The following is a 19729-nucleotide window of genomic DNA, read 5'->3' on the forward strand; positions in this document are numbered from 1 at the left end:
AATGTAAAACTTCATTTTGGGTAAAGAACATTAGAAAGCAATTGGAAAGGTTTGAAAAAAAGACAGTACATAATGTTCATATGAGGTTAAATCATTAAGTTGTCAGGGCAAAAATAATAACCCCAAAGGTATAAAAAGTTGAATGTTTAACAGGCATGTTTACTCAGCTACATGTTTTTAAATGCAAATGATTATATATATGTGTGTGTGTGTATATTTATTTATTTGAATATCTAAGAAGGATACATTTAGTGGAAGAGAATGGATCTTAAATTCCAATCTAAATAACTGAACTTTTGTGCTTTGCTAAGAAAAGTACCATATGAGATTTTTCCAAAAGGAGAAATTAAAATTCAACTCAGCTGCAAAAAAAGAATGAAAAAAGTAATTTCAGCTTTTTCCTCTCCTACTTTCTTTGGAAGGGTAAAACTTCAGGCTAGAGGCAAAAGTGTTACATGGAGCAGGCATATTCTAGCCTTTTCGGTTCTAAATAGTCCGCTAACAAAAGATTAATATAAACCATAACCTGTCAGGAAAAATCATTTTTTCCCCCTTAAAACTAAGAACAGTTGGTCTAGGAGAGTAGTTCATTAAGCCCAAAAGATGTTTTAAGCAAAGCAAAACCCTCTACACAGTTTCTGGACAAAGTTACTAAGACATAACACCAATTAATTGGGAGAGGGGTGGAAATGAAAACAACATGGCATGGGAGGGGCACCCAAAGAATGTAAGAACTAAAGATCTTACATGAAGGAGCATATTCAGTCCACAACACTTGCAAAATACACAAAGCAATGTCCAATTAGTTAACTGCAAGACTTGCTTCATGCCTGTCTGTCCACTTGTGGGAACTGTGCCAGTACAGTGTGCTCTGACCTTGTGGGAAGGTCCTCCCTTTGTGCCTTATGGGCTTCTCCGGTGCACAGGTAGCTTCAGTGAGGAAGAGTCGTCTTGTTGCTCCGTAGAGGACTAGTAGTCAGTCCAATAATCTTATCTTCTGCCCTATGTAAATATGGTAGATCTTAATAGTCCTAAGGATATCCACAACGTGTGGTGGATTTTAGGGCTATGGATTAAAAATGGAAACTCTCTTGACGAGAGCACGCTGATAGGACAGCTTTGTGTGAGAAATCACTTTTCACTTGTGGAGTAACTGCTTCCATCACAGCACCTGGAGTAATGAACTTGCTCTTGCTCATTTGCCATTACCTAATTCCTGCTACTGCTCATACCTTGCCCAAAGTCTAGATCTCAGTCATTTTTATACTTAGGAGTATCTTGATGGTTACATGGCATTTTCAAAAGCTAGTCATACCTTTTCTGAAAGTGGATCCTACAGGTCAAGGTAACTTTACACTGGGTTACAGTTTTCTTGGTATCCAGTCCTCTCTCCTTCCTCCACGTTTCACCAGGAAAACCCCTGTCTATCCTATCCACAACTCAGCTCATTTTACTTAAATAAAAGTTTTGCTAAATTCCATGATGTTGTCATTATAATTAGGATTATAGGTGAACAATTCATGACACCTTTTTGCTCTATTCAAGAATTATAAAAACATGCTTGTTTCCAGGCAGGCCAGTGCCATTTACTGCTTAACTCTGGTTTCAGGTAGTTATGAAACCTAGCCAGCTTTTACCCAACTATTTTAAGCAGCAGAAATGATGATACAGAATGGAGCACCTAAAGTAATAATAGAAGACTAAAAACTTTCTCAAAAAAAGAAGTGATTAATTTAATCTCTGATATCCATATCTGGGTCTTAAAAATTGACTCCTCACTCAAAAAATGAATTACACACAAAGTCGTGCAAAAAGATTAGGTGAAATGTTCTTAAAACTAATGTACAATCAGTTAACTTTTCATCATGATTCCCTTTTGAACCACAGAAGCCATTTCTAAACTTGAACAGCAAATATTAAAGTTCCTAAGAGTCAAAATGTTTCTTACTTTTTAACATTTTCTCATGTTACACGAAAAGCCAATATATCTAAAATAAATATTTTAAAAATGGAGGATGCACTTAAGAAAAAATAAAAGCAGAAGTCAAAACTACGTCTATTGTTTGTGCTGCTAGTTCTAACTCAATCCAGCAAAGAAACTAGGATAGTTCTCTATAAAATAATAAAATTAATGAATACTTCATAGAAGACCAGCATAGTAAACTCAAGCAGCAGCACATGTTGAGAATCAAACACAGACACAGAGAAGCAGAATGGAATAAATAAGCAGAGCTGAGAAAATCAGAAATAGGCCTTTTCCCTCATTCCTAAAACCATGCAAAGAAGAACAGCCCAGTGTAATACCAAATGAAAGATACTAAAACAGTGGTCTCAACCTTTCTAATGCTGCAACCCTTTAATATAGTCCAAAGGGGTCTCAACCCACAGGTTAAGAACCGCTGTACTAAAAGATCTCATAAAACAAAAGAAAATGGAGAAAGGAAGCCCTGATGATTAAAAGAAATATCTTTCAATAAAGGCTACGTTAAAAGATAAGAATATTCTTATAAAAACATGGCAGACAAAATGAAAAAGCCATAAATGGTGCTCACAGCACAGTAAATCAGCTATTGGGGATGCCACAAAAAACTAAAGGAAAAAGTAGAGGTGAAAAGAGCACATTGATTCGATAGAAAACATAGTTAAGACACAAGTAAGGTATTCAACTTCTACTGAATTAAATGAATGCTCTAAATGAAGATCAATATAACAATGTACATTTACTATGCAAGACATTATAGAATACTGCAGTGGATAAAAAATTGTAGCCAATAACCAAGGTAATAAAGTCTACAACTCAATAACCCTAAAAGGTATTGTAATACTTGAAAGAATCCAGATGAAAAAACTTCAGGTTACCAATTGAGGATGTGATTTTATCATGTCCTAAGAAAACACCTGTTCAACTGCCATTCTCACAAATCAGAGCTGGGGGTGGGGGAAGAATGCCTGTCTCCTACTGAATGGTGTTCCTTATAAACGAAAACTGTGCTTTGAAATGGAACTCTGCCTGTGTCTGCAAAAAAATGTGTGAAAACAGTCTGCTAAAGGAACTCAATTCTCATATAAACTAACCTTTCTCCTTGGATTTTCTATCTTGTTCTCTGTCCCGACTTTTGCTCCTATGTTTATATGACTTTCGATCCCGGCTTTTTGATCTTCTTCGATCTCGACTTCGAGATCTATGCTTTCTCTCTGATCTGTCATGGCTTCTGCTTCTCCGTCGATCTCTACTTCTTAATTTAAAATAAAAGGGAGGCAACTTTAGCTGATATTACAATGAGAAAAGACCTTAAGAAGATTCGCTGTTCAATGATCGACATTAAGCAAAACTTACCCTTAAAAAAGCAAATGAATGAAACCTACTAAAACATACATTTGAAATCCTAAGAATAGAAAATATTCTAAAATTCAGTTTGTCTCAAATAGTGCTAAAATAGTATTCATTGTGCTCTTTTAAGATTCTTCTCCAATTATAACTCTAATTAAAACAGTGAGGTTGATTTCATATTTTGTCTTCTTAGGATGGATGAGAAGCACTCAAGAGACCATCAGGTACACTGGCTTCCTAAAAAGATTTTGTCGACCCTCCTAGAAAGGTGCTCTAAAGATAGAACCCATCACTGATTCAGCTTTCTCAACCCATTCTAGCACTTAAAAGATACTTAAGAATTCCCTAAGTATTAAACCATTCCAAGGAATAACACTAGGCAATTACCGTTGTTTATTACACTAATTACCAGGCAGTTTTCAGTTTTACATACCTGCTTCGCCTTCTTTCTCTACTTCGTGACCTTTTGTGGTCTCGAGACCGACTACATCTTCGGTCTGAAGTTCGGCTTGAGTGCCTACTTCGTGAACGACTTCTCTTTCTTCTTTCTCTGTCCCGAGCCCTTTCTTTTTCTCTTTCTTCCTCTTCCCTTCGTCTTTTCCTTTCTCGTTCTTCCCTTTCTCTCTCCCGCTCTTTTTCTCTTTCTTCTCTTTCTTGCTTCTCTTTTTTTAGACGTTCATCACGATCAGGTTCTTCAGTTCTTTTTCTTAACTTTTCCTAGGGAAAGCAAGTTGGATTTTTATACAATTATGACCTTAAGGATACTGTCAAACAATGTTCACCTAATGTGAAGTCATCTGTAGATCAACTTATGGAAGGAATCTAATGATCTTTAGGGAAACATAGAAATTCCAACACCGTGTATATATATAAGATATCATTGCTACCCAGAAAAAAAGAAAACTCACTCTATCATAAAGACATCTGCACTGGATTGTTCACTGCAGCTCAATTTACAATGGCCAAGATGTGGAAACAACCTAAATGCCCATCAAACCAGGAACAGATTAATAAACTGTGGTATTATGTATGCCATGGTATTCAGCCATAAAAAAAGATGGAGATTTTACATCTTTTGTATTACCCCGGATGGAATTGAAACACATTCTCCTCAGTAACGTATCACAAGAATGGAAAACCAAATATCCAATGTACTCAATATGAATATGAAGCCAGCTGATGAATCAACACTCGCCCACATAAGAGAAAAACTCAATTCTAGTTGTGGGGAGGAGTGAGGGAGGAAGGAGGGGTGGAGACTGGTGTACTCCCACTTAATGGGCACAATGTAAGGATATATGTCACACCTTTTGTGTGCAGGACACAACTACAAGGGGAATTCCACCTAACAAACATAAATACTGTTACCTAGTTCTTTGTACCCTCACATTAACCTAAAATAAACAAATAGAGCAATCCTGTCCTGAACTTAAAAAAAAAAAATCATTGCTTGACTGAATCTTCAGGAAATGTTCTCCCCAAGCTTAAGTGTTTTGTTTTGTTTTTTTTTTTGTAGAGACAGAGTCTCACTTTATGGCCCTCGGTAGAGTGCCGTGGCCTCACACAGCTCACAGCAACCTCCAACTCCTGGAGCGATTCTCTTGCCTCAGCCTCCCAAGTAGCTGGGACTATAGGTGCCTGCCACAACGCCCGGCTACAAACTTAAGTGTTTTAATAGTTTAATAGTAAAATTTCACAGGGGTTCTCAGTGCTTCAAATAATTACACACACCAGCAAACTACCAATGAGAGGTTTCTATCTCCATGTGACCAATTTTTATCTGTATTAAAATATGATTATTTTTAGTCACAGCTAAAAATATGTTTACAAGAAGCTTACTTTTAATTCTTCTACAGTAGCTTTAATCTTGGCATAGCCCATGTGTTGTTTTCCCATCAAATGGTCATCTACCCGAGACTGGGCATCTCCTACTATCAAAAAGGCTCCACACACTTCACAAACTTCCATTTGTTTTTCTTGGGCAGCAAAACTTTCAATTGTCTGAAATAATATATCAGTTATTACAATAATACCTAAAGAAGAAAAACACACAAATCCCCTCCCAAATACTTAACATTTAGAACAGATATTTAACGTGTGTGAATTGCTATTTTCCGTATTCCCAAAGCAAAACTACTATATAGCAACTGGTCGACTATTAGAAAAGGAACCATGGCAACAGCAACCAATCTGCCATGTTGTACAGGAAATACGTTGATACTTATTCTTCAACTGTTGAACAGCCACATCACCTTAAAAATTTCAAACTAACTTTCAGAAAATTACTTATTTTAGTCTGAATTCATTTCTTGCTTAGGTTCAACAGGTGTGGTGTCCACATTCAAAAATCATTTAATTCAGTTCACTTAGTTTAAAAAAAAAAAGAGAAAAAAAAATTAAAAATTATCAAGGAACATACTAACTCACTGAGTATAATCTGAACATATCCTATTCAATACTGAGGAACCAATGACCAATATTCTACCACCAACAATATCTAAAACACATATATTATATTCGCCACATAGAAGTTAAGAAGGTAGGAGATCTTACTTAGAAGAATCACAAGCAGGAAAGAAAAAAAAAAAGGTAGGAGATCAATATAAATGTGAGCCAATTTTTAACTAAGGTAAATAAAGGAAAATAATTTAGGATTCATGGCAAATTTGCAAACCAACAGCCAAAGGACTGTATTTGTAAATACAGTTTTACTGAAAAAAGCCATACTTATTTACTTATACGTAAAGACTAAGACTGATTTCATAATACAAAAACAGAGTTCAGTAACTGCCAGGGACCCCGTGGCCTATAAACATAAAATACTTGCTATATGGCCCTTTAAGAAGTTTGCAGATTTTCAATTTAGAACATTAGAAAACTGTTTCCAAAGGTTCTTAAACAGAAATAGGTACCCAGTCATTCATAATGAACAGGGTAAGCAATTTAAAATAAGGTTATTATACTCACCGAGGTTGTGGACCTAAGCAATTCTCTCTCTTCTTTTAACTGTTCAACTAATTTCATCATCCCCTGGGCCTCCTCTACCTTTCCTTCAGATCCTAATTCTTCAATCTGAAGGGTGAGGAAAAAAAACAGTCAAGACTTCTTTTTAACCAAACTAAGTATTTTCTTTCTTGCCTATCCTTCATTAGCATTTAGTGTCTATTTTCTATCTTTTTTTTGTTTACTTTTATTTACTAAAGGCTCTTTAGATTTAATTTCCCTTTACGCTTTTTTAAGTAAGTTTAACTGATGGGTGATACAATGTATTTTTTTTATCCTGCAGTATTTGATAAATCTGGACAGAAGTATATACCCATAAAATCATCACCGCCATGTGGATAATGAACATATCCATTACTCCCCCCAAAAAGTTTCCTCTAGCCTCTTTTCAGGACTTCCTTTCAACCTCAATCCCATACACATCCCTAGACAGCCACTGATCTGCTTTCTGTCCCTATAGATCAGTTTGCATTTTCTAGAATTTTATATAAATTGAATCATACAGGGTGGCACCTGTGGCTCAATGAGTAGGGTGCCAGCCCCATATACTGAAGGTGGCGGGTTCAAACCTGGCTCCAGCCAAACTGCAACAAAAATATAGCCGGGCAGGCGGCACCTGTGGCTCAGTGAGTAGGGCGCCGGCTCCAGATGCCGAGGGTGGCAGGTTCAAACCCAGCCCCGGCCAAACTGCAACAAAAAAATAGCCGGGCGTTGTGACGGGCGCCTGTAGTCCCAGCTGCTCGGGAGGCTGAGGCAAGAGAATCGGGTAAGCCCAAGAGTTAGAGGTTGCTGTGAGCCATGTGACACCACGGCACTCTATCCAAGGGCGGTACAGTGAGACTCTGTCTCTACAAAAAAAAAAAAAAAAAAAAAAAAAATATATATATATAGCTGGGCATTGTGGCGGGCACCTGTAATCCCAGCTACTTGGGAGGCTGAGGCAAGAGAATCACCTAAGCCCAAGAGCTGGAGGTTGCTGTGAGCTGTGATGCCACAGCACTCTACCAAGGGTGACACAGTGAAACTTGGTCTCTTAAAAAAACAAAAAAAAAAATTTTTTTTTTTTTTTTTAATCATACAGTTTACATTACTTTTTTGGTCTGGCTTCTTTCGCTCAGGCTAATTATGATTTGTCCATATTGTTACATGTAGTTAATTCCTTCCTGATACTAAGTGGTATTCAAACATACGGATATATCACAGTTTAATTATTATTCACTCACTGCAACCTCAAATTCCTGCCTCAGCATCCCAAGTAGCTAGGATGCAGGCGCACGTCACCACACTCAGCTCATTTTCAACAAGGTCTCGCTATGTTGTCCAGGCTGATATCAACTTCCTGGGCTGAAGCAATCCTCCCACCTCAGCCTCCCAAAGAGCTGGGATTATAGGCGTGACACATAATGCCTGGCCGCATTAAGCATTTTCAGACACAAATTCTTTTCCGGGTGGTTATAATATTTTATACCTCCACTAGCAGTATATGCTATTTTCAGCTGGCCCACATTCTTGCTAACACTTCGTATGATCAGTCCTTTCAATTTGTACTTCTCTAATGACTAATAACATTGAGGATCTCTTCCTATTTGCCATCTTTATATTTATGCTGGTTAAGTGCCTGTCCTAAGTAGTTTCTGACATTAGTGCACATAATTCTCACCTGCTGCAGAAGCACATCAATTTTGTCTGTTAGAACCTGAATTTTTTCTTCATTTTTGCCTGTTGGGCCAGCTGCCTGTTAAAGACAATAAAATACATTTCAAACAAGTAAAATTCAAAGATAATCATTCAAACTCTTACATACCACACATATTATTTCTGTTTAATAACTAAAATGTTTAATCAAAAGGATAACTCAATTATCTTTGATTTCTATTAGTCAATTACATACAGGGTATTCCAAAAGTCATATATTTTCCCATTTTCCCTTTGTACACCAACTTAAGAGGCACTCCATATTTTGCCAGTTACTGATATTTAAGAGGAAAATCTTATGATTGGCAGTATCAATGTTGTATTTACTAATAAAGACTGAAAAAAACAATGACTTTTAAGTTTTAAATCATTCTGTGTTTTTTTTTTTTTAAGTTTTAAATCATCCTTAAAGAACAAAGTAATGAATAGAAGAGAGTTTCAAAAATATGTAGTTTAGGGAGGTCTGAGTCTCCAGACAACACAGGCTCTTTACAATGACTGTAAATTCATTTCATACTTACCCCAGAGGACTGCTGGTTTTGAGATAATGCCAAACGAGCATGGCCTCGTCTGATTCTACGTTCTACTTCTGCAAGTAAGCTCTGTAAGTATCGCAAAAAATCTCTCTCATAGCCAACTTTCATAAAACGAGAACTCTTCTCATACCTAAAAAAATGAGAACAAAACAAGCAATACTTTCCCAATATTTATCCATTACTACTCACATACTCTATCTCAACCAGTCTCAGTAACAGATGCATTTAGGCTAAAGAGAAAACCAGATGAATATGAAGTGAATTTCTGGTTGCCATTAGGGGAAGTAAATACAGAGCATTGTGTTTGGTTCAAAGCATAGGTTTAACACAAGGGTCTGACTACCAGCTCTACCACTGTACTGGATCTGTAACCCTGGACCTGGAACAGGTCATCTATAAAATCAGGGCTGTTAAAAATCAAATGTCACAGGAAAAAAGCCTGGCACATAATGCATACTCATATGGAGGTTAACAGAATGATTACTGAAGCTACATAACCTTATCTAGCTAATGACTAGACCTCTCTCAGATGTTCATTTTGCTTAATTTCAATCATTTCTTCCATCCTTGTCCCCCAAAAATGACTAGAGAGGAAAATGATAAAAAGACATACAACTTACTGTTTTCTTAAGTTTTCATCATGAATTTTTTCACATGGGCCTGGAGGAGAAAAAAGAAATAAGAATGTATAAATTATTCATGACACTAACAACCTTTCTCTTGCCAAAAAAAAAAAGGAAGTTATTCTTTTCTTTTTTAAAAGAAAAAGATGTATTTTATCACTAAGTAGTCTGAAGGCACCTAAAGTGATCCTACTGAACTATAAAACATTATGGCCAAATACCCATGAAAACTCAGTCTTCAAAGTCAATATAATAGAGAGCAACTATAGGGTAAAGACACATGGGGAGGGGGGAGGCAAGGAAAGAAGGGGAAGAAGGAAAGAAATTGTGCCTTGTTGCCACCACAGAAAACTCTGGATCACTGGTCTGAACCACATACGATACCTCCACAGAAACAGCACAAGACTAACACCCTAGTCCTACTCCTTCCCACCTCCAAAAGGCAACCAAGTTCAACTTTTTTATGTTTATTTAGGAAGTTATCTCCACATTTCTAAAGTTTATGTTTATTTCACTTTTTCTTGATTTATCAATCTCAGACATCAAAATGTTAGGCAAAACAAACATCCAGTGTTTATAGTTTGATTATGCGAGTACTGTTCATTGTTGCGCCAAACAAAGATGTATTATGATGAAACTGCTGATACACTTTTCATGGAATGTTTTCATTTGTTTAGTTTTCTACAAATCTATTTTCAAATTGTTCTTAAACACTTTAACTCAGCTACAGAAACTATCTCAATATTATTTCCTTTAAGACTCAAAATACATCAGATGATCACTTTCATTTTCTTCCATGAGCTTCTGTCCTACTTCAACCTGGGATACTCATTTTCTAAGTTCACTATAGAGCTGTGATCTTGATGAAGTCCTTTTTTGCCCTCTTATCAGATGAGTTTGGCTAGATTCTCTTGTTTTTCTCCTCAGCTTTGCACATTTTGGTTTCCTGAGAAAAAGTCCATAGGAGATAAATTTGTTGAGATCTTTTATGTCTGAAAATGTCTTCTTTCACCTTCATACATTGCTGTTTGCTATGTACCTAACCTTGGCAAAAAGTATGCTTTCGATCAGAACCCTGAAGGTGTCTTTCTCTGTTGTCTTCAAGCTTCCTGCATTACTGACCAGTCTTAAGCCATTTGGATTCATAATCCTGTTACCTACAGTCCTCATGTTCTGCACATGCCTTGGTACAGATTCTTTTCCTTCACTGTCTTGATCACTTGCATGACCTAATTTATAGACTGACATCCTTAGGTACTGCAAAATTTTTTCTTAAGCTATTTCTTTGATAATTTCCTTCCCCTTCTGTTTACTCTGTTCAGAACTATTAGTCAGCTCTTAGACTGAGCTAATTTTTTTTTTTTGGCCTCCAATAATTTCTAATGAATACACTATCCCCTCATTTCTCTGAAGATACTACATTTAGTTAAGATTTTTAAAAATGTCTCTAATTCCCCTAAGTTCTTCTTTCTCTTTTGGTTTTGATCTTTCATGTTGAGGGTTTTCTTCAAATGCATGGCTGGTGCTCCTTGGCTGGCAATTGGTTTAAAAAAAAAAAAAAAACAAACAAAAAAAAACCTCCGTGGAAGTTACTATGGAATAGGCAGGGTTTGTCAACTACTGCTTCACCACAGGAAAACCAGGCAGTTTAAGACTCTTTTAATAGATTCCCCAAGGGTCAGTACCTGTAGAGATCACTTCTCTGGAACTGATTACTTTCTCTAGATAAGAATCTTCTTCTCTTCTGCCTGGGGGAAAACATCTGGCTGTATCCTTCTAGGAACAGGGTAGAGGAGAGGCTCACTATTGAGAATACAGACTCATTTCATCTCTTTTACAGTCTTATTTTACACTCACTACCACCCTGTGCTAATTCTAGAATCTTAAAATCGAGACTCTTCTTGCCTTAATGTATTCCTAATGCTCTAAGGCAAACCCTGCACATAATGAATTAATTGCTTTTATGTATTTAGAATGATAGTAGTTATGCATCAACCTTGAGAGAATTGAGGAAAATAGTCAATTACTTTTTTTTAATTTGTGGAGTAGAAGAATTTCTCTAGTTCAATTTCTCTGGGTTGAGGGGACCTCTATTCTCCTGAAATATTGGGGTGGGAGAGCAATAGATGTACAGGACAACCTAGACTAGTGGCTCTCAAATGGGACCACTTTTGCACCCCACAGAGAACATTTGACAATGTCTGAAGACATTTTTTGGTGTCACAATTGGGGGCGCTACTGGCATCTAGTGGGTAGAGGCCAAGGATGGTGCTAAACATCCCACAATGTATACAACAGCCCCCTCCCAAAACTGGCCCAACAGTATCAAGGTTGAGAAACCCTCAACTAGACTAATCTCTCTCACTTTTAGATCCATGACTCAACCCTGCCTTCTGTGGTACCTGGTGGCCTTCAAATCCTGAGCCTGTCCATGGTTCTGCTGCTCAAACACTTGCTTCTGTTTAGTAGACCCTTCTGCAGGATTTTAGGATACTTGTTTCTCTGCTTTGTTGAGTTTGCTGCTACTCCTCCATCCACTTGTCATCTTCCAAAAATTTGCTGACATCTCTAATGTTATCTCCTCTTCCATTTACATCTTTTTTAAAATTTTCATTTTAGTGAGGTTTTGGGAGGGAGTGGAAATAGACATGTATGTTTAATTAAACCACCATGTTTAATCAGACTGACATTAACACGTTCATAAATATCTAAGCCAAAAATTACTTAGACTATCTTTAAGAAAAAAGCTTAACTCAAATTACCAAGAACCAGTTTTTAAAAGTCATAAATTTAATAAAAGTTACACAGAAAATTCACTTACCAAGATCAGAACGAGTATTTGTGAACAATTCCGCAGGACAAAAACCACAGAGATAATATTTACAAACCTAGTGAAGAAAAACAAAGGTACTTCACTTTTTTAAGTTGTTCATTTTTAAAACTATTTTGGAAAAGAGTACCAAATAACTATTTTCTTAATTTCTTAATATATGTATCTTTCAACCAAGTAAGTATAAGAACAATTTCATTTGCTGGGCTCTGCGCCTGTAGCTCAAGCAGCTAAGGTGCCAGCCACATACACCAGAACTGGCAGGTTCAAATCCAGCCCAGGCCTGCCAAACAATGACAACTATAACCAAAAAATAGCCAGGTGCTGTGGCAGGCGCCTGCAGTCCCAGCTAGGACTGAGGCTGAGGCAAGAGAATTGCTTATGTCCAGGAGTTGGAGGTTGCTGTGAGCTGTGATGCCACAGCACCCTACCTAAGTCGACAGCTTGAGGCCCTGTCTCAATAAAAAAAAATGCTGAATCATATTAACTAGGTAAATCAGTGACTCTTAGACTTCCAAATTTCAATAAAAGAAAAGAAAAGATGGTGCTGTACTAACAGAGTTACCAATATTTTCTACTATTTTTAATACCACCTGCTGGTCTCTCCAATAGCAAAAACAAGCAGGGGAAAGGCATTGCAGAAAAAAGGGAAAATCTTTATATTAAAATAGAAAATCAACATTATTCTAATTTTTTAATAGACTAGGACTATTTTGCAGGTTAGGATCTGTCTAAATCACAGATACGTGTGACACTCATTTAAAGCAACCCAGTGCCATTATTTTTGCTTAAAAGATCTTGTAATACGCCATAAAATGTACTGGATAGTTTCATACATGCCAATACTTTATTGAATGACTCTTGGTGAGTTTCTATGGTATGGGGGAAAAACTATTAAACTGAAACCAACTTTTAATTCTCTCTCATAGGTACTTTCATAACTCCTTCAGATGTAGTCCAGATCTGCTCTATCCCATGTTTAATGCTGTAACACTGTAAACCAAACCATGTTAATCAAAATTCCAAAGCATCACCCATCCTTCACATATAACTTCATTGCTACTACATGGATTATCAACGCACAACTATATCACATGAAAGGAAAAACAGTGTTAAATTTAAACCTGAGAGTTCTTTCTAGACACTGAGGAATGGTTGCTTAAACGAAAAAGATTGTTTTCTGGGGCTGGGCCTGGATTACGCCTATAATCCCAGCATTCTAAGAGGCCAAGGCAGGTGGACTGCCTGAGCTCACAGGTTTGATACCAGCTTGAGCCAGAGCAAGATCTCATCTCTAAAAATAGCCAGCCCATGTGGCGAGCCCCTGTAGTCCCAGCTACATGGGAGGCTGAAGTAAGAGAATCGCTTGAGCCCAAGAGTTTGAGGTTGCTGTGAGCTGTGACGCCACTTAGGGCGACAATGTGAGACTCTGTCTCAAAAAAAAAAAAAAGATTGTTTTCTACCTCAAAGGCTTTACACACTCATTTGAAGCAACATTGTTCCATAAACTGAAGTCAGAAGAATTAAAATTGTAAAACATATCTAAGTAGGCCCTAAACAACAGATTTAGTTTTATGCCAGTATTATCCTGGCATAGCCTTATGTCTTTTAGCATCTTCGTACTTTATTTTTTCCTTTATAAGTTCCAATAGTTGATTTTTCAGATTATTCTTTGCAACTGGGCACAGTGGCACAGGCCTGTATATCTAGCTACTTGGGAGAGAAATTGAGGTAGAAGGATTGCCTGACCCCGGAAGTTTGAGGCTGTAAGATACTATTACTGTAACAGGGAACAGACAGTACACTACAGCCTGGACAACACTGAGACCATTTCCTTAAAAAAGAAAAAGTAAAATTAACATCTAATTTGTTAAACTTTGTGTTCACTTTAAGTGTCATGATAAAATACCAAATGCCAATATTCAATTTTTTAAAATATTTAAGAATTCCTTTTATTTAGGGGAGGATGAGGCAAAGAATATGCCAATTCAATTGCCAGAATCTGCTATTATTCATAGCTATAAACTATACTTATATAATAATCTTAAAACTCAATTTTGTGTACAGCTCTTATAGATATGAAACTATTACTATGCATTTTATGTTTGCTTATAAACATTTTAATTTCAATTTCTCATTTTTATAGAAATAGGAAACAGAAATTCCCATACTCCAGGGTCTGGAGAATATTTTATCTAAAGATTGATTTTGGCTCAGCATCTGTAGCTCAGCAGCTAAGGCACAGGTCACATACACGGTTGGCAGGTTCGAACCCTGCCTGGGCCTCCTAGAAAAACAATGTCAGCTACAACAACAACAACAACAAAATAGCGGGGTGTTGTGGTGGGCACTTGTAGTCCCAGCTACTAGGAAGGGTGAGGCAAGAGTTAAGGCCCAAGAGTTGGAAGTTGCTGTGAGCTATGACTCCACGGTATTCCACCAAGGGCAACATAATGAGACTCTCTAGAAAAAAAAAAATAATAATAAATAAAGATTGATTTTACTGTTTTCAATACAACTTCCACAGTCATCATTAACAACATAACTATACTATTACTTCTTTTTTTTTTTTTTTTTGCAATTTATGTCTGGGGCTGGGTTTGAACCCACCACCTCTAGCATATGGGGCCTGTGCCTTACTCCTTTGAGCCACAGGTGCTGCCCTACTATTACTTCTTAAGTATAAACTACCACAATGTCTCAGAAAAGCTCATCATTAAATCAAGAGGACTAAAACCCATATCTATTCTCTCTCTTGACTCTAAAATAAAACCACATACAAACTTCAAGCTATTTCTAGGAAAGAACAATACATTACTTATTGATACAATAACTAAAAAGACAGAAGTCTGGAATAGTCAAGCAAGCATCTGTAATAGGTATGCTTTGGAAAGGCAACATGGTAGAGTTCAAAACTTGGTTGCCACTTAACTGCTACAGAACCGCAGGTTATAAATAATTCTGCCTCGATTTACTCACACACAAAAAAGGAGATAATAAGTTATCTCCACTGGGACAATGAATATTAAAACTGGAGAAAAAGAGTGAATTAGCCTTATTTTTAAAACACCACCAATTAATTTTTAAAATGCTTTTAGGCACTATGAAGTGTAGGCCAAATAAGACATGCCCGTCTGTGGGCTAACCAGGAGCTATCAACTTTAGTTCAATCACCCCATTTGAGAGGAAAAAACTGAAATAAACCACATGACCTGCCCTAAAGGCATCCAGCTACTTAAGAGAACCCAGACTAGAACCTATTTTCCCAATTCAGTTCAGTGTGCCCTTTCCACTCTTCAACACTCAAGACACTGCATGACCATTTAATAATACATCAAAATTATTTGTTACTTAGCGCCTGTAGCTCAGTGGGTAGGGTGCCGGCCACATACATCAGAGCTGGCGGGTTTGAACCCGGCCCAGGCTAGCTCAACAACAACGACAACTGTATCAAAAATATAGCCAGGTGTTGTGGCGGGCACCTGTAGTCCCAGCTACTTGGGAGGCTGAGGCAAGAGAATCGGTTAAGCCCAAGAGTTTGAGGTTGCTGTGAGCTGCGATGCCCAGCATTCTACTGAGGGCGACATAGTAAGACTATTGTCTCAGAAAACAAAACAAACAAACAAACAAATAAACTGTCAAAAAAATTAAAACAATATCTGGTGTTAGATGCAGTGATAGTAAAGAGACACTCCAAATACTAGAGGGCCAAGGGACAATTTGACAGGATCCACCAAAATGTAAAATGTACGTTACTTTCATCTTTCTAGGAAACTATCCTACAAGTGGCTCAGATACATTAAAACATACTGGAATAGGGCGGCCAAATATGTTAAAACATACTGGAATAGGACGGCACTGGTGGCTCAGTGAGTAGGGTGCCAGCCCCATATATCAAGGGTGGTGGGTTCAATCTGACCCGGGCCAAACTGCAACAACAACAAAAAAGAAATAGCCAGGCGTTGTGACGGGTGCCTGTAGTCCCAGCTACTGGGAGGCTAAGGCAAGAGAATCGCCTAAGCCCAAGAGCTGGAGGTTGCTGTGATCTGTGATGCCAAGCACTCTACCGAGGGCAACAAAGTGAGACAATGTCTCAAAAAAACAAACAAAAAAAACCAAAGAGTATTTTTAAAGCAATTTTAGTAATTCTAAGCTCCGAAAACATAAAACAGTAAAATCAATTCTCTCATAACCTTAATGTAATCAATCATTAAATGAGAAAATCGTTTAATGTAAGGAAGACACGTATTGATTTTAAGTACAGTATATATATTTAACTGGGAAAATGCTAACACACCTTAACAAATAGTCCCTTTTCTCTAACATTTACTTCTTCAAACATAGGTATTCTCAATTCCTAGTATCAATTTCTTTTTTTTTGTAGAGACAGAGTCTCACTTTAATGGCCCTCGGTAGAGTGCCATGGCATCACATGGCTCACAGCAACCTCAACCTCCTGGGCTTAAGCGATACTCTTGCCTCAGCCTCCCGAGTAGCTGGGACTACAGGCGCCCGCCACAACACCCGGCTATTTTTTGGGTGCAGTTCAGCCGGGGCCGGGTCTGAACCCGCCACCCTCGGTATATGGGGCCGGCGCCTTACCAACTGAGCCACAGGCGCTGCCCAACCTATTATCAATTTCTTCTAATCACAAAAGTACACTAAGAACACCTTAATGACTTTTTCCTTCTCTATCTATTTAAATCAAACAGCAAGCAACATTAATTCTCCCTTTAGGTAAGCAAATATTTTCCATAATATTAGAATTAGTCTAATCCTAAAAATCTAAACACTGGCAACAAGCCAGGGCCAGAACTTTGGGAGGCTAAGGCAAGAGGACCACTTGAGGCCAAGAGTTTGAAACCAACTTGGGCAACATAGCCAGACTCTTGTCTCTACAAAAAAATAAAAAATTAGGCTCAGAGCCCATAGCACAGTGGTTATGGTGCCAGCAACATACATGGAGGCTGGAGGGTTTGAGCCTGGCCTGGGCCAGCTACTTGGGAGGCTGAGGCAGGAGAATCTCTTAGGCCCAAAAGTTTGAGGATGCTGTGAGCTGTGATGTCACAGCGCTCTACCCAGGGCAACATAGTGAGATTACCTCAAAAAAAAAAAAGATAGGCAAGGTGGTATGCACCTGTGGCCTCAGCTACTCAGGAGACTGAGGCAGGAGGATCACTTGAGCTCAAGAGTGAGGTATAAGGGGCGGTGCCTGTGGCTCAGTGGGTAGGGCACCGGCCCCAGATACAGAGGGTGACGGGTTTGAACCTAAAGTACTATATGCCATAGCAATTTATTCTTTAGCTGGACAGCTAAAACAGCGATGGCAACTGCAACAAAAATAGCTGGGCACCTATAGCCGCAGGTACTCGGGAGGCTGAGGCCAGAGAATCGCCCTAGACCAAGAGCTGGAGGTTGCTGTGAGCTGTGATGCGACAGTACTCTACCACGGGGGACAAAGTGAGACGCTGTCTCAAAAAAAAAAAAAAAGTGAGCTATAGGGCCGCGCCTGTGGCTCACTGGGTAGAGCACTGGGCCCATATACCAAGAGGGGCGGGTTCGAACCCGGCCCTGGCCAAACTGCAACAAAAAAATACCTGGGTGTTGTGGCGGGTGCCTGTAGTCCCAGCTACTTGGGAGGCTGAGGCAACAGAATCACCTAAGCCCAGGAGTTGGAGGTTGCTGTGAGCTGTGACGCAACAGCACTCTACTGAGGGCAATTAAAAAAAAAAAAAAAGAGTGAGCTATAAATGTACCACTGTACTAGAGCCTCAGTGAGAGAGCCTCATCTCAAAATATATATATATGTATAGGGTGCCAGTCCCATATGATGGAGGTGGCAGGTTCAAACCCAGCCCGGACCAAAAACCACAGAAAAAAAACCAAAAAACCTGATTTGTGGCTATGGCCATTGTGTGGGGTTTGCAAGTAAGTTCTCCCCATGTCTGCATGGGTTTTCCCCAGTACTCCAGCCTCTTCCCATATTCCAAAGCTGTGCACAGTAGGTGAACTGGTGTGTCTAAATAATCCCAGCCTGAGTGAGTGTAGGTGTGTGAGTGTGCCCTGTGATGGAAGAGCATCCTGTCCACGATTGGTTCTGGCCTTTGTGCCCTGAGCTGCTGGGAAAGACTATGGCCAACTGCAACCTAAACTGGAACAACCAAGTGTGAAAAGAATGAATATAAATTATTATAAAATAACAATTCATAAAGTATATGACAATCATACACATGCACAACAATAAATGATGTGGTCCAAAACCACTCAGGGAGCCTGCCATGAGACTGGTTTTATTTCAACTATGAGGTGGTAGAAAGTGTTCCTTACAATTTCCACTTTGTGAACATTTACTCCTTGACTTAATCCATCACCACGACTGCCATCACTGACTTACCAAAAACTGGGTAAATAACTGTAGTTTTTTATTAATCTTTCTTAAATGTATGAACAGTTCGCATTTACTTTAATGTTTAATATTAGAGGTGTTTTGGGCCTTTACAAGTTTAGTGAGTTTTTGTGACCAGATATATGCCATAGCAATTTATTCTTGTTTATAAAAATTAGCCTATAGTAAAATTGGTTTTGTCAAGGATCACATCCCTTAAAGTCACAGTTGCAAGAACCTATTAACAACCCTTAAATGACTTCCTCCTTTAAGTTCAACTCTGATTACAGCAGGCATTTACAATGCAAATGTCTTCCTTTTAGCTCAAATAACTGCATTTGCCAAGTTTAAAAAACCAGATAAACCCCACAAGAGATTAATTTTCTTTTTTGCAAGCATGAAACAAAGTTTATTAAGGAAGAGAAAGATAGGCTTACAGAGTAAGAAAGCTTACAAAGTGGGATACATTCGCCATATATAGTGATGGGCCTCCAGTGCCTGTAGGCAAAGAGGAGTAATCTTTTATTTTTTTTTGAGACAGTCTCACTTATTAACCCTTGGTAGAGTGCTGCGGCAGCACAGCTCACAGCAACCTCCAAATCCTTGGGCTTAGACGATTCTCTTGCCTCAGCCTCCAGAGTAGCTGGGACTACAGGCACCCGCCACAACACCCGGCTATTTTTTTGTTGTAGTTTGGCCGGGGCTGGGTTTGAACCCACCACCCTCGGTATACGGGGCCGGCGCCTTACCCACTGAGCCACAGGCACCGCCCAAGAGGAGTAATTTTTAGTAATAGAGCTTATAATAAAAAGATTCAGTCCCTGACAACTTATACTTTATGTTTCATCTGTGCCACAATTGCCCATACAAAGTTCTAGTAAAACTTCAAAACAATTTTACACACCAGCCTGATGGCAAACAACTCTCTTGTTTAGAAGCCTTCAATTGTTCGCCCATGAAATGAACTTTCGGGCTTACAAAAACCATTCAAAATAAGGTTTCCAGCAATCTAGCCACGCTCCTCCACCTAACAAAACTAAACAAGCTGTAACACTATTTACAACTTGCCAAATTCACTAATTGTCTCCAGCCCTTTCTTCGGGCTAGTAACATTTGTCTACTCTCCATTCTCCCTTAGGCTAAATCCTATCAATCCCTAAGGTCCCAGTATTTTAGAGTCACTTTGTCAGCCAAGGCTTTCCAGAATATCCATCCCAGTATGTGTTAAGTAACTCCTCTCTCCTGTGTGTTCTCTGCACCCTATTATACAGTTGCCTCCTGAACCAATGGGGTAGGAGAGCTGCTCCTGTTTGGATATAGTTTTTT

General features: G+C 38.5%; 1 protein-coding gene across 8 annotated transcripts in view; it reads right to left on the reverse strand.

Annotated features, from left to right (window-relative positions):
- The window catches only part of LUC7L3 (LUC7 like 3 pre-mRNA splicing factor), a 33107-nt gene that overhangs the window by 5860 nt on the left and 7518 nt on the right, over positions 1-19729 (reverse strand). For 6 of the 8 annotated variants that reach the window (XM_053567975.1, XM_053567973.1, XM_053567974.1 and 3 more), the window contains exons 2-9: positions 12010-12076; positions 9186-9225; positions 8551-8695; positions 7995-8069; positions 6299-6403; positions 5171-5332; positions 3765-4048; positions 3076-3236 (exon numbers count right to left, since the gene is read on the reverse strand). In XM_053567975.1, the coding sequence (XP_053423950.1) occupies positions 3076-3236; positions 3765-4048; positions 5171-5332; positions 6299-6403; positions 7995-8069; positions 8551-8695; positions 9186-9225; positions 12010-12076 (1039 nt within the window). Of the gene's footprint in view, positions 1-876; positions 1003-3075; positions 3237-3764; positions 4049-5170; positions 5333-6298; positions 6404-7994; positions 8070-8550; positions 8696-9185; positions 9226-10873; positions 10965-11590; positions 11606-12009; positions 12077-19729 lie in introns of those variants that run through there. The other 2 variants (XM_053567977.1, XM_053567981.1) reach the window with 2 other exon arrangements.

Source organism: Nycticebus coucang, chromosome 18, assembly GCF_027406575.1.
Source record: "Nycticebus coucang isolate mNycCou1 chromosome 18, mNycCou1.pri, whole genome shotgun sequence".
Classification (NCBI taxonomy): Eukaryota; Metazoa; Chordata; class Mammalia; order Primates; family Lorisidae; genus Nycticebus; species Nycticebus coucang.